General features: G+C 37.9%; 2 protein-coding genes across 4 annotated transcripts in view; one reads left to right on the top strand and one right to left on the bottom strand.

The window, feature by feature from the left end:
• Window positions 1–460: 460 nt before the first annotated feature.
• Window positions 461–4206, bottom strand: tmem263 (transmembrane protein 263). 2 transcript variants are annotated; one of them, XM_010774422.1, is made up of 3 exons: window positions 3963–4206; window positions 2315–2385; window positions 461–1473 (listed from the first exon to the last, which is right to left on the bottom strand). In XM_010774422.1, exons 2-3 carry the CDS (start codon window positions 2379–2381, stop codon window positions 1163–1165), a joined length of 378 nt encoding a protein of 125 aa, XP_010772724.1. In that variant the 5' UTR covers window positions 2382–2385; window positions 3963–4206; the 3' UTR covers window positions 461–1162. The 2 variants fall into 2 exon arrangements, with proteins under 2 accessions (XP_010772724.1, XP_010772725.1); XM_010774423.1 differs by having other exon boundaries at window positions 461–1470; window positions 3963–4176.
• A 3659-nt stretch (window positions 4207–7865) lies between these two features.
• Window positions 7866–12324, top strand: part of LOC104948251 (NAD-dependent protein deacetylase sirtuin-3) — an 11184-nt gene continuing 6725 nt past the window's right edge. For both annotated transcript variants that reach the window (XM_010774427.1, XM_010774428.1), the window contains exon 1: window positions 7866–8134. The gene's annotated coding sequence lies outside the window, so the exon portion shown is untranslated. The remainder of the gene's footprint in view (window positions 8135–12324) is intronic.

Below are 12324 nucleotides of genomic sequence, written 5' to 3' on the forward strand. Positions count from 1 at the left end.
CATTTAGCTGTTCCTATTAGCTGCAAAATGATAAGAATTTGTGACCGGGCTACCAGTCTATCACATCGAACCACCATCTCCAGCAGCATTTTTGAATGGCATATTACAGAAAGAGGTAATTTACCGAAAAGTTATTTTTTACAAATTAAATGTAACATTACAGGTTTCTCATCTTATAAATGTAATTGAAATTGAAAATTTGCCATCAGATTGCATCAACAGTAAGCACAGCGAGGATAAGCATTATGGAGCACTATTGCTCGGATAGAGAACTAATACGTTGGTACAGTGGGAGAGATATATGTCATTATGAAGCACCTGTACCAAAAGTAACTATCAAAATGTACAGGCGGTCAAAAAAGTGTCATATACAAAATGTTATTTATTGATAGTCCCAGTAAATCAATTAACACTACGACAAAATAAGGTTCACTGCAATCAAAATACTCTGACTGTTATATTCTCACACAATATTTATCGTAATAAATCAGATTCTGTATCAAAAGTATGAGTTGCCTTTCACTGAGGGGAGAAAATAACCATCTGAGGGCAAGTTGAATTCAGAGGAACATTTTACCAGTGAAATATCCACAGTCCACTGTCTTCAGCAGATGGTTTAGATATTATACTGAACTGTACTTTTCAATGACATCTTTGATTGGAAATATTTGTTCATTTGTGCAAGCTGAACAAAGGCATTTTAAATCATCGATCAATGATTGTCTTGCAAGTGAAATGTAGGTGCAATTACCCTCCGAGCTTATTTTTCCTCTGGTCTCCGCTGATTAACTTTTTGTTGAATACAACATTTTGCAGTGAGAACAGTGTTGTTGCTTATTATCAAAAATGAAACATGGACCTTTTATTAGAACATTTCATTTCATCAGGCACTGGTGATAATAGTGTGTTTCCTTTAACAACATAGCAGGAGAGTCTTTGTAAGTTCTTGTTTTGTGAGTCCTAGTCACATAATTATATGAATTGTCACCAAAGATCACATGAAAAAACTAAATAAAGAAAACGATCCCTCACCTACATTGTGCACACTATACTTTTGAGTCTTCTGTTGCTCTTTTCCTGCTCATGAATGCTAACACAAACACAGGTGACAACACAGTGCGAGCCATAACACCTCAGCTGTGTAGGTTCACTCCTCTCTCCATCAGTCAGACTTGTCCTTCTTTTTGCCTCCTCCTATAGGAACTTTGCTGACCACAGCAGAGCCGACTGCGGTCACTCCTCCAGCTACAGCATACACCCCTCCTTTAACAAGCCCAACTCCCATCCCAGGCAGAGAGGCTACAGAGCAGACGGTGGTCTTGGTGAGGTCCAGACCCTTTCCTCCTATCCAGGCCACACCGCCCACTGTCGCTCCTAAAGCTCCCTTTGTGGCCCCGTACAAGCCGCCGGCCAACCGGCTGAACATGCCCGGCTGCGTCTGTGGATGGCCCTTGTTGTTGTCGTCGTCATCTGCTTTAAAACAACAAAAGCAACATTAGTTCAATGCGTCACTGCTAAATAAGTAGAAGGACATAAATGCTCTGAACCAGTGCTGCAGCTTGTGTTTCTTTAGATTAAAAATTAACCAGACAATTATTTTATAAATGAATCTCTTGATTGTTTGGTCTTTTAACAATAAAAAGCATCACTTATTTTATTTATTAGGATCCCCATATCTTTAGCTGAAGCAGCAGCTGGGTTTACAACACACACAATATGTTATACAAGACAGTACAGTACGTACTTTAAAGATAGACTCCAATCCAATGTAAGACAAAGACAAATTACATTTGTTTGCACTTACATAGAAGGTGTAACCAGAAAAATATTTTTTAAATACTTTGATTATCAAAATAATTACAGTTTTTCTCCTGCCAATCAACTAAGAAATTCTCTAAAATCTACATCACTTCCTTTTTTCACAGTTTTGTTAAGCCCTTACATTTCATTTAATGTTAACTGTATACGCAGCTCAAATTGAACTTTACTAAATAGTGCATTCTTTTGAACATGGACACAGCGACTTACACACTTGTGAAATCAGACATAATGCATCAAAACACAAGTAAAAGTGTAGTTTTACAAACTAGGCTCCTCCAGCAATGCAACTTACTATATTTGGTAACCTATTGAATCTGCAGATATTTATTTGACCAATGGCAGATTCCTTCAGAAACACCCAATCACTATGTGAAATCCAAGATCTGTATTTCCACATTGTCCCATAACTTCTTGAACAGAACATGATCTAAATCAGATTTGGGTCAACAACAGAAATGTGTCACTGTTAAAGTACTTTTGCAACTAAACTTACCTGTAGCTACTGTCTCATCGTTGAGGTATGCAGGCATGCCCTCAGGCACCTGCTCCGCCTCACTCATCTCTCTGGTAAAAAACACATGACATAGTTACCAACAGAGACAAGTACCTGGGTTGACAGAGCTATACAATGTAGAGAACTATAAGAAGGAGATTCAGTGTAATATGAAATCATTGTGCTTTTAAGTTATTTCCGTTATGATGTAAACTGTGATTGAGATCCGTGCTTGTTGTTGCATTACATTTTTGTTAAGCGGACAACAGCAGGAACAACCCTTTTTCCTTTTCCCTTAATATGACACAATGTAATTAAAAGCTGCTAGCCCAAATAGACAAAATGTATATATATGCAACAGTCTTCACAGAAAGACTTACGTTGAGTAAATAGTTAGAAATGGGGCTGTTATGTGTGCACAGTGTATAAAGAAAATAAGAGGAGCTTGCTTTGAGTGTGCTGCTCCTAAAACAAGGCCGACCTGTTCACAGGTTAAAAAAAAAAAAAAAAAGAACCAATATTGAAGTAGTCTTCTCTACTTGGAAAACAGTGGTAAACACATAACATAATGAATGAACAAAATACGAATAGATTAAAAATATAATTAACTGAAGTCTTTGGAGTTTGTTTTTTTAGTTTTGTGATTTTTTTTAATGACAAATATATAGTTTTTATACATTTTATGATCATGTATAGATATATTTATATTTTCTTTATTCATGTAAATTGTGTCTTTATTCAGTTTTACTTTGAGCATGAATACAAACAAACTAAAGACAGTTACATGACTATCACCATATCCATGAAGTAAAATTATCACACAAATTGCTACCTAGCTAGCACATCAATTAGGCCTAACTTTCCACATAGCTGTCATTTGATTTTAGACCAGTGTTCTCTGTTATTTTATTTTTGCTCTTCAGCAGTCAATCGTGCCTTGCTGTGAAGTTATGAAAGCTGCTCAGACGAAAACAGCTATAGCGTTTATCAAGTTAAAATGAACAAAGAAACACGGCAGCTGTGGTGTTGACAATTAACTGATGGATATACAACATCATTACATCATCAAATCATATAAGGTCAATATCTAAATATATTAATAAGAGTAGTTGTGTAAAGGCCTGACTTGTGAAGTAAAACTTGTGCTACGTTTCGTTAGCTAACCAGCAGCGTTTGTTTCGTGGCAGAGACAGCGTTTGCTATCGTAACAGGCAGGTTAAACACGGATACTTGCTAAAAGTTGCCACATTTCTGCACAATATACATTCTTAATAAATGTAGCCGTCTCAGTTTTAAAGACAGAAATTAGTGGACTTGTAATTAAAACACAAAACCAACGGTATATGGTTGTTTTGACTTTAGTAGCCATAATTAGCCTATTTGTACAGTCTTCTAGCTGAGACATCCAGACACGTCACCCGAAACATAAAACATTACTTAAACGGTGTTTCCCATCTTTAATCGATCGACTCTTACACGTATTTCCTCCTCATGTATGTCCCTTTTACATCAATGCTCGAGGGAGATTACTTTGAGGATGTATGTATGTATGTAATATGGCTAAATGTTGTTGTTGTTGTTCTGCAGATGGCTGACTCTCATTACACAAACTGAACCCCAAACTAGCCAGCGACTGTTTAGCACTTACCTCGCTCGCTAAGGTTTTCACAATGATCCAATGTCCTGTGCGGGATTTAAAACTAAATGCGCAGGAAATAATGTTCAGGTTCCTCGGCCTTTAATGCTGCTGATGGTTAAACGGACTTGTGTTGTCTGTCTGTCTGACTGACTGTCTATTTTGTTTGGAGGAGGACCACAGTCTCCACCCATAAAAACACAGAGGTACACTCTGTCCGCAGGATGGAGCTGCAGATGCTGCACGCATGCAACTAAAAGTAGTTATTATTATCTGGATAACATATTAAAATGTGTATTATTTGTATCCGCAAATACAGGCAATTTTATTATTTTAATTAAGAAATGGCTGTTCATGTGTTGGTGTGGTGATAATTACAAACAACTGGTTGAGTACCACGTTGTGAAAGTATCGCAGGGTGTAGTGTTGCATGGGAACAGAGACATTTAAAGATAAGATGAGAAGGTTTATCTTGTATCTCTGGCGGGAGGGGATACCAAGTCATCCATGGTACATCCATGGGGGGTACTGATGCAAACCAACATCTCCCCCTCAGAGCGGAAGTGACGTACATCCTGCGAATCAAAGATCGTATCTCTTATGAGGAGATATCATGTTATAGTGTAAAACAGTGCGTACTCCATACTCAAAAGCCACCTCATATCTTTAGAATCAGTAGGATTGTCATGAGAGCCAAAGATAATAATATAGATAAGTCTGGAAAACACACTAGGCCCTGATAGGCTGTGTATTTATTGTGTATCCGTTTTGTTGGTAATAGTATTATTTATAAAGACTGCTTTTCAAATGATTAGGGCCTTCAGGCATGTCTTGCATACTCACCTGTTTTGACATGTTTTGTAGCTGTTAGCCTACAAATATATGTTGTAGCCTATACATTTTATATAACCGAAAGCGTTTGACGAAAAGACCTCCCTAACGGGTTAATTTCTGCATGAATTAAGTGAAGGTCTACACAGTCACAACAAAATAAAATAGATATCCACTCTAAAGTTTTTAAATATTAAAACACCAAAATGCTTTTATCACTATACTGTACACTCATTTTTTTTTTTTTTTTTATCAAATGTTTTTATTTATACAAACTTTAGAAAAACAAAATGTACAACACAACAGAACAAAAAATACAGAAATTAAAAAAACAATAAGAACAATCACACAAGTAGAACAAATTAAAGAAACCCTCCCACCCCCTACCCCAGGACCTATCAGGACATGATATCTCCCAAGACCTTTTCTTCCCATTGGGAAAAATAAACAGGCCTCAGTCCTATACGTAATTATTATAAGAGGACCGAACCTAAGCTGACATTGTTTGATAGATATGTTTCTGTAAATAGTATCCTGGAGTCTCCATGGAGAGACTAACTCCTCTTCTAAAGCACAACATGAAACCACAGCTTTGGGGTCAAACCATTAAGCAAAGGTCCTAATGAGAAGGACCAGAAATACAATTTAAAATGTGATACTGCCATTGAGCCTCCTCCGTTGAGTAGTGGACATTTTGAGTCTAGGCTGCTTGTTGTTCCAAATAAATGTAGAGATTGCCGACTGGAGTTTCTGCCAATGAGCAATGGGGGCGATAAAGGGAGCATTGAACTGACTCACTTTTAACTATGCAGTGAACAGTATTCATTTTCATTATTTAAGCTCTGGCTTGTAGTGAGATGGGCTAGCTCGACCATCTATTGAGGTCCCGGAGAATCTTTTTCTCCATTACGGTAGAGGCCTGGAAAAACTGCCTTCAAAATAAAAGCACTTACTCGGTCAATAACAAATATACCTAAAAAACATACCAAACATATTCATACTGGAGCTTAAATTAAGAAATATGTACTATATAATGTGATCAATAATTATTTAAAACAAACTACGTATAACTACCACATTATAACTGGCTGAATGTAAAATTTAAGGAGTTTCAAAATAAAATACTTTCGAAATCTCTATCGTCCATCTGTTTTTAGATAAGAATAAAACTAAAACTGTCAATTATCAAAGATTTATTTCCCTCCAGGGTGATAGCAGGACACCCCAACTAGTCACTTAGAGAATATCAGGATAATCTGATGTAGAATTTCAAAATAAAAGACCTTTGAAGTCTCATATAGCCTATGAGCTATCGTCCCGCTGTTTTTAGATAAGAATTAAAAAATAAAAATCTCCAGTATCAAATACTTATTTCACTTCAGGGTGATAGCAGGACACCCCATCTAGTCACTCAGAGAATATCAAGACAATCTGATGTACAGTTTCAAAATATAATACCTTTGGTCTCATATATGAGCTGTAATCCCTCTGTTTTTAGATAAGAATAACACTGGCCGTTTCTCAATCGCGAGGATGCTTGCTTGGTAGCACATGTCTTCCGAGTCACTTCCTTCAGAAGTAAGGCAAGCATCCTTCCTGGCATTCGGAAAACGAAGAGTGGAACAGGCCAGAGCCCTAGAGCAGGGGTGGGGAACCTTTTTCCTCTCAAGGGCCATTTCAATTTTTTCAACATCCTCCGAGGGCCGTACAAATTATTGAACTCTGCTTAAAAATACTAAAATCACAGCCCATTCATTTCGCCTTTCTTTCATGCCGTGCAAAGAAAAAGCAACCTCTTAATCCAGATATTTTACCATGACTCGTGCATGCATTCAAGTGCACGGTTGTGGCATGACCACCAAAACAGAAAGCATATTGTACACAAGTCAAGATGTGTGCAAAAGTACGTGATGACACGTTAGGCTCGTGTTGTGTTCAAGGACCCTGACCTTGGCCAGGAAAAACAGGCACTCGCTTGTTTATTTTTTTTGCGGTCTAGATTTCTTTAATTTTTTTCTTTTTTGTGTGTGTTTATAAATTACCTCGAGGGCCGTAGCAAATGGTCTCGCGGGCCGCATACGGCCCGGGGGCCGGAGGTTCCCCACCCCTGCCCTAGAGAGATAAGGCTAGCAAGTGTACAGGTGTGCGTCATATGAGGCCCCGCCTTACATTTTCCGCCACAGATTTGGGGAAATTGGTCCATGCGCAAAGCATTGTGGGGATTTGAAGGACGCGAAGTCTACCCATGTGCAGCCTCGAAATTACCCCCAAACCAAGGACGCGGCCTCGGTGGAATTCGAGATTGGAACAGTCCTTCGGCGGCACTCAATGACGTAGTGTCCTTGAAATATTGGCTTGGAAGCCAGTTTCCTCTCGATTGAGAAACGGCCACTGTGTGTAGTCACCGTAGTCACTCACAGAATATCTGAGTGACTAGATGGGGTGCCCTGCTATCACCCTGAAGTGAAATAAGTCTGTGATACTGTAGATTTTTTGTTTTATTCTTAATTTAAACTCCAGTATATATGAATATGTTTGGTATGTTTTTTAGGTATATTTGTCATTGACCGTGTAAGCGCTTTTATTTTGAAGGCAGATTTTCCAGGCCTCTACCGTAATGCATAGGATATCCGCGCATCGCAATACAACGTGCGGGCTGGCTTGACTTTTTTTTCCGAAGTGGAGGCAGGTGGCTTGACCGCAGTGGGTCGAGGCAGGGTAAATCCTGCACTCGCAAAAGTCACTCAATCTCAAAAAGCTGATAGCCTACTATACAATTAATTAATATAATTGAGCACAAGAACATTTAATGTCCAAGAGTGTTAAATAATGTATGATCTAATCAAAAAGCATTAGCATTCATTGGAGTGATATTGTTATAATAAAACAGATATCTCCTTTTACATTTAAGATAATTCAGTCTTTTGGATATTTTTCTATCATTCTGCCATATCATACACGCATGCTTTGAAAGAGGCCAGCTGACTGAGCTGAGCACTGGAGTTGAACACCGGAAACTAGTACCACGTGACTCCAGCTGGTGTTTCCCGCCTGTATTCGTAATGATTTTGTCGGTACCAGGACACTGCATTAGAGTGACAGCTCTCCGCCGTTTGGTCTGCTGCAGATAAAGTACATGTATTTTAGAAGAGGTGTCACCTTTATTACTCCTGAATCAGATGATGACCTCAATGCAGCGGCTGGTGGATCACATGTTCAGTTTTTAGTGATAAAGTAGATTATCGAGTTTCCTTTCGGATGTGAAACCAGTGGACAGTGGACCAACAAAGTCGTCCGTCAGTCCGTGGTCGCCGTGCGTTCAGCATTCAAACGTTCCACAGTCTGAGAGACAGGTTGGTGATGAATGATGACATAATGTTAATGAAAGCCCTGTTAAAAGTTCATGTAATTATATTTACTATCAGAATATGTCGTTGTAGACGACCCTCCGTCTTTCAACAACAATGCCAATCATTTTCTGCAGAATGGAGCTACATTAGAAAAAACATCCCGGTATTTTATTTACTTTTATTATCTGAATCTGTTTGTCCCACTTTTTTTTCTGATTAAAAAGCTGTTATGTATCCCAATGACGAGCTCTTTCCTAGCTGCTATATATATATATATATATCCTATATTAACTAGATTTGTATCCTATATTACCTAGATTTATATGGAACACAATGTGTACACAAAGATGTAACTCAGATTTGTATTTACCATAGACTGTATATATAAAGGTATTTACATAATATGACATGGGCTATTGAAGGAACTCCTGATCCCCAAAACTGCAGTATGGATTTCAATATTCAAGCCTTAAATATTGAAATCCATACTGCAGTTTTGGGGATCATTACATTTTAAGGCCTTGTCTTGAGTGAACTTATGAAAAGGTCACTGCTTTATTCCTCCTTAGGTAAAAACTAGGCTGAACGCTCACACCTCACATCAGCCTTCTAACTGATACAAATACTGTTTTTTTTTATACTGTTCATTTCTGCCTCCAAGTTTTTTTTCTGCACTTCAAATCTTATCAAAGATAGGGTAGAATCTGACTTCCAGACAAAATTTGTCTTTAATAGTATGACATGCAGCCATAAAATATTGTGGGTATATTTGATTAATATTAAACAAGAATAGTAGTAAAGTTTTGCCCTCATAACCACCCAAAGTCACGGCCAAGCCAGAATTGACCCGACACACCAGTGACCATTTTTTGAGGCCTTCAGAATCTAATAAAATGACAAGACAACCATTGGTTTTGTTGTGCTTATTTGACTGTTTTGGAGCCTTGTTAAAAAAAAAGCTGGATGATGTTTATGAAAATGTAAAAGTGTCAAACTTGACAGGAGGGTTAATGTGTGTGTGCCAACAGAATAATGAACTACAGAACACAGGACCTGGGAACATAGATATACAGGGAGTAAACAGGCTTTACATGGTCCAAAAATGGGAAGAATTATTTTTCTGTGATAACATTTTTATAATATTTGAAAATGTACATAAATCAACATTCAAATAAATGTAGACTTAACCTAGTTATGTGTTGGCTTAGAGCACACATGTCAAACTCAAGGCCCGCGGGCCAAATGCGGCCTGTGGTGGATTTAATTTCGGCCCGCAGGATAATTTTTAATTACTATTAGATCTGGCACGCCGGTATATTGCACGCACACCGTCACTCAACCCTGAGGATTTCCTCAGCTCAGAGCCTGACTCCAAACATTGATGAACTTGCACCCGAGATGAGATGCCAAGTATCTGGCTTGAACTAGCATCACAGAGCAGCACACTGAGTTTCAACGGATGTTTCCTTCTGCACTTTTTTTCTTGCGACAACAGGGCATGTTTGGTTTTTTCTTTGAGGGAAATTGTTTTTTGAAGCTGTTGTTGGCCTGTGGAAAAGTGTAATCATAAGAAATGACTCGGGAAAAGCTGTAGATAGAGCCATAAGAAATGAATACAACTGATTATTTAATGTTGTTTTTATAGGCAATCATTTAAGCTTTGTTAGTTCCAGGTTTAATCTGTGCAATAAGTTCATTTCAATAAGTTTTGCAATAAACATTTAACCAGTCCGGCCCTCGACTAGTACCGATCTTTTAATTTTGGCCCACTGTGTATTTGAGTTTGACACCCCTGGTTAGTTTTCACTGGCAGTCCCTTTGCTTGATGTCGTTAGGCATCATACAATAATACAAATGATACAATGAGTGTAAAAGTTAAAATCATAATACATTGTGGAAAAAAGCAATACAATTAAACAACGTGACACAATCCTATTAGTGCTGTTATGTAATATGTGTATTGACATAGCATCAGTCAGTCTGTGGTATTGATTGTTTTTCAAAGGAGAGGGACGTTTATTTGTGTAATGAGGTTTTGTTCCAGCAGGTGCCAGTGTAGCCTCACTGTTAGCTGCTCCTCTTTAAATCCAGACCACAGTCAATTTATTTTGAGTGCCTGAATTTTTTCCGTGCTGTACATCCAAAAGTGGTTCTCCTTTTTCCCCCTAAAAAGTCAGGAATTTTTAACATGCTATTCTAACGGGCTTACCCTTTTTAATCTTATAGAAAATGTTAAAATGATTAGCCATTCTGTAACCGAGGATGGCCCTTTACATAGTCGATTAATCAATAAACCAATTGACAAAGAAAATCTGTCTACCAAACATATTTTGACATCCAGTTTATTGTAAAATTCATCAACCAAACATTTCAAACAGTTGCTGGTTCCAGCATCTCAAATCTGAGATTTTTTTAATGTTTATAAATAATCATAAGGCTTTGAAAAACAAGCACAACTCTGAGCTCTTTTGATTTATCAAATAATGATTTGGCAGAATATTGATAATGAAAAAAGTGGTTTGTTGCAGCCTTGCTTTGTACATGTTTCTATGTATTATGAGTGGAGTCTTAACATTTTTGTTGACAGCTGACCTGTGTTTATTTTTAGACCAATTTCTTTCAATGAATCCACACAAATAACATCACATCCCTTTGTTGGTGTATCATTTGGCGCTGGTGAAGAGAAGTAACAGTAAGACTCATTGGTGAACCATGGGCCCTCTGATCAGAATCAGTCTCCTCCGCCCAGCCTTCCCTTGTGTGAGCAAACACTATACCAACACACATTAGGACTGCTGCTTTGTGTGGATTGAGAGAGCAACAAAGATGCTACACAGAGTGATATGTCGTTAGTGAGCAGGTGGGAAGGACGACATTGAGCTTTTGCCTCTCCAGCTAAGTAATGAAGAGGTTCCCATGGCGACCCTTCTGCCTACTGCCATCCCTGTGTCATGGCGGCCGGCAGCCGGGATCAAAGTGTGCTGTCCTCAACTCTGCTGAGAGCGGAGGGTTAAAAGCTGGGGGAAAAGCCCCTCATTACACTTAACCAAATCTCCTTTAAGACACAGCTGACTTGTTACTGTGACAGAACCATCAGGTAGAGGTTTCTAACAATCGACTCTCTAGGAAATGAGAGACTGTCCACAGGTTCAGCCCACTGCTGCTGACAGTGATTGAGCGTCGGATAGGGACGTAACAACTTTATTTCAGTGAAAATAAATCATAGGTTTATAACACTGGACCACAAAGTATACATCTAATCTCTAAAATACTGCTTTTAGTTTATTATATTATTTTTTATAATATTATTTTAATATATTGTATTGCGATATTTTGTATTACTACATTTATTTTGAAAAAATAAAATAATAAACCTAAGAATGTGAACTGAATTGCAACTGGATTAACTTGATCACTGTGTACAATTTTTTTTTTTAGAGGAATTATATTTTATTTTGTATATATTGCTGAAATTATGATTATGGTTGTTTGTAATATATTTAATAGTTTAACACAAACACAATTTGATTAGTCAATCAACACATTGACAACAATGGTTCTAGCTTTTCAAATGGGATTTGTTGCTTTTCCTCCATTTTATTTTCATTTTAACTGAATGCCTCACGGTGGCCCGTTGAAAACAAATATTTGACAGTTTGTGTTTTTATATTTTCTTTGTCATTTTTGCCTTTATTGGACAGAAGACAGTGTAGGGGCAGACTAATAAGGGGGTGAGAGATAAACAACAAATGTTCTGTTAAAACCTTGTTCCCTAGGTGCTTTTAGAAAATAATTGTTAGATGCAGCCTTCATTTAAAATAAATGTGTTATTTAAATTGCAAATCAATCTTAAGGTTTAAGAAATATAATTGAATTTCTTTCTTTCTATTTTTTTGTTTCAGGTTTTGTTGTACCTCAGTTGTTGCTGTAGTTGAGGAGTTTGTTGTTTGACACTTTTTCACTTTCCTTGTTTCTTTTGGCTTTTAGTCCAAGCATTAAAAGTTATAAAAGGATTATCACTTAGCCTGACTTGGAGGGGGGGGGGTTAGGACGGTCCTAATTAGATCACTGTAACCCTCATGTGAGCAGCTACACTCCTGGTGGTCCGGTGCTGGGACACACTGCAGCTTATCGACTGGGAGAGAGCTGCGAGAACAACCAGAGTGAAAGGCCGAGTAAAAAGGAGGGGGTGG

The sequence above is a fragment of the Notothenia coriiceps genome, unplaced genomic scaffold (genome assembly GCF_000735185.1).
Source record: "Notothenia coriiceps isolate Sejong01 unplaced genomic scaffold, NC01 NC01_scaffold00014015, whole genome shotgun sequence".
In the NCBI taxonomy this organism is placed as follows: Eukaryota; Metazoa; Chordata; class Actinopteri; order Perciformes; family Nototheniidae; genus Notothenia; species Notothenia coriiceps.

Coding starts and splice junctions, on each gene's coding strand:
- tmem263 (XM_010774422.1), bottom strand. CDS start 2,381: ATGAGTGAGGCGGAGCAGGTGCCTGAGGGCATGCCTGCATACCTCAAC. Junction 1,474..2,314: donor CGATGAGACAGTAGCTACAG/GTAAGTTTAGTT, acceptor GTTGTTTTAAAG/CAGATGACGACGACAACAAC.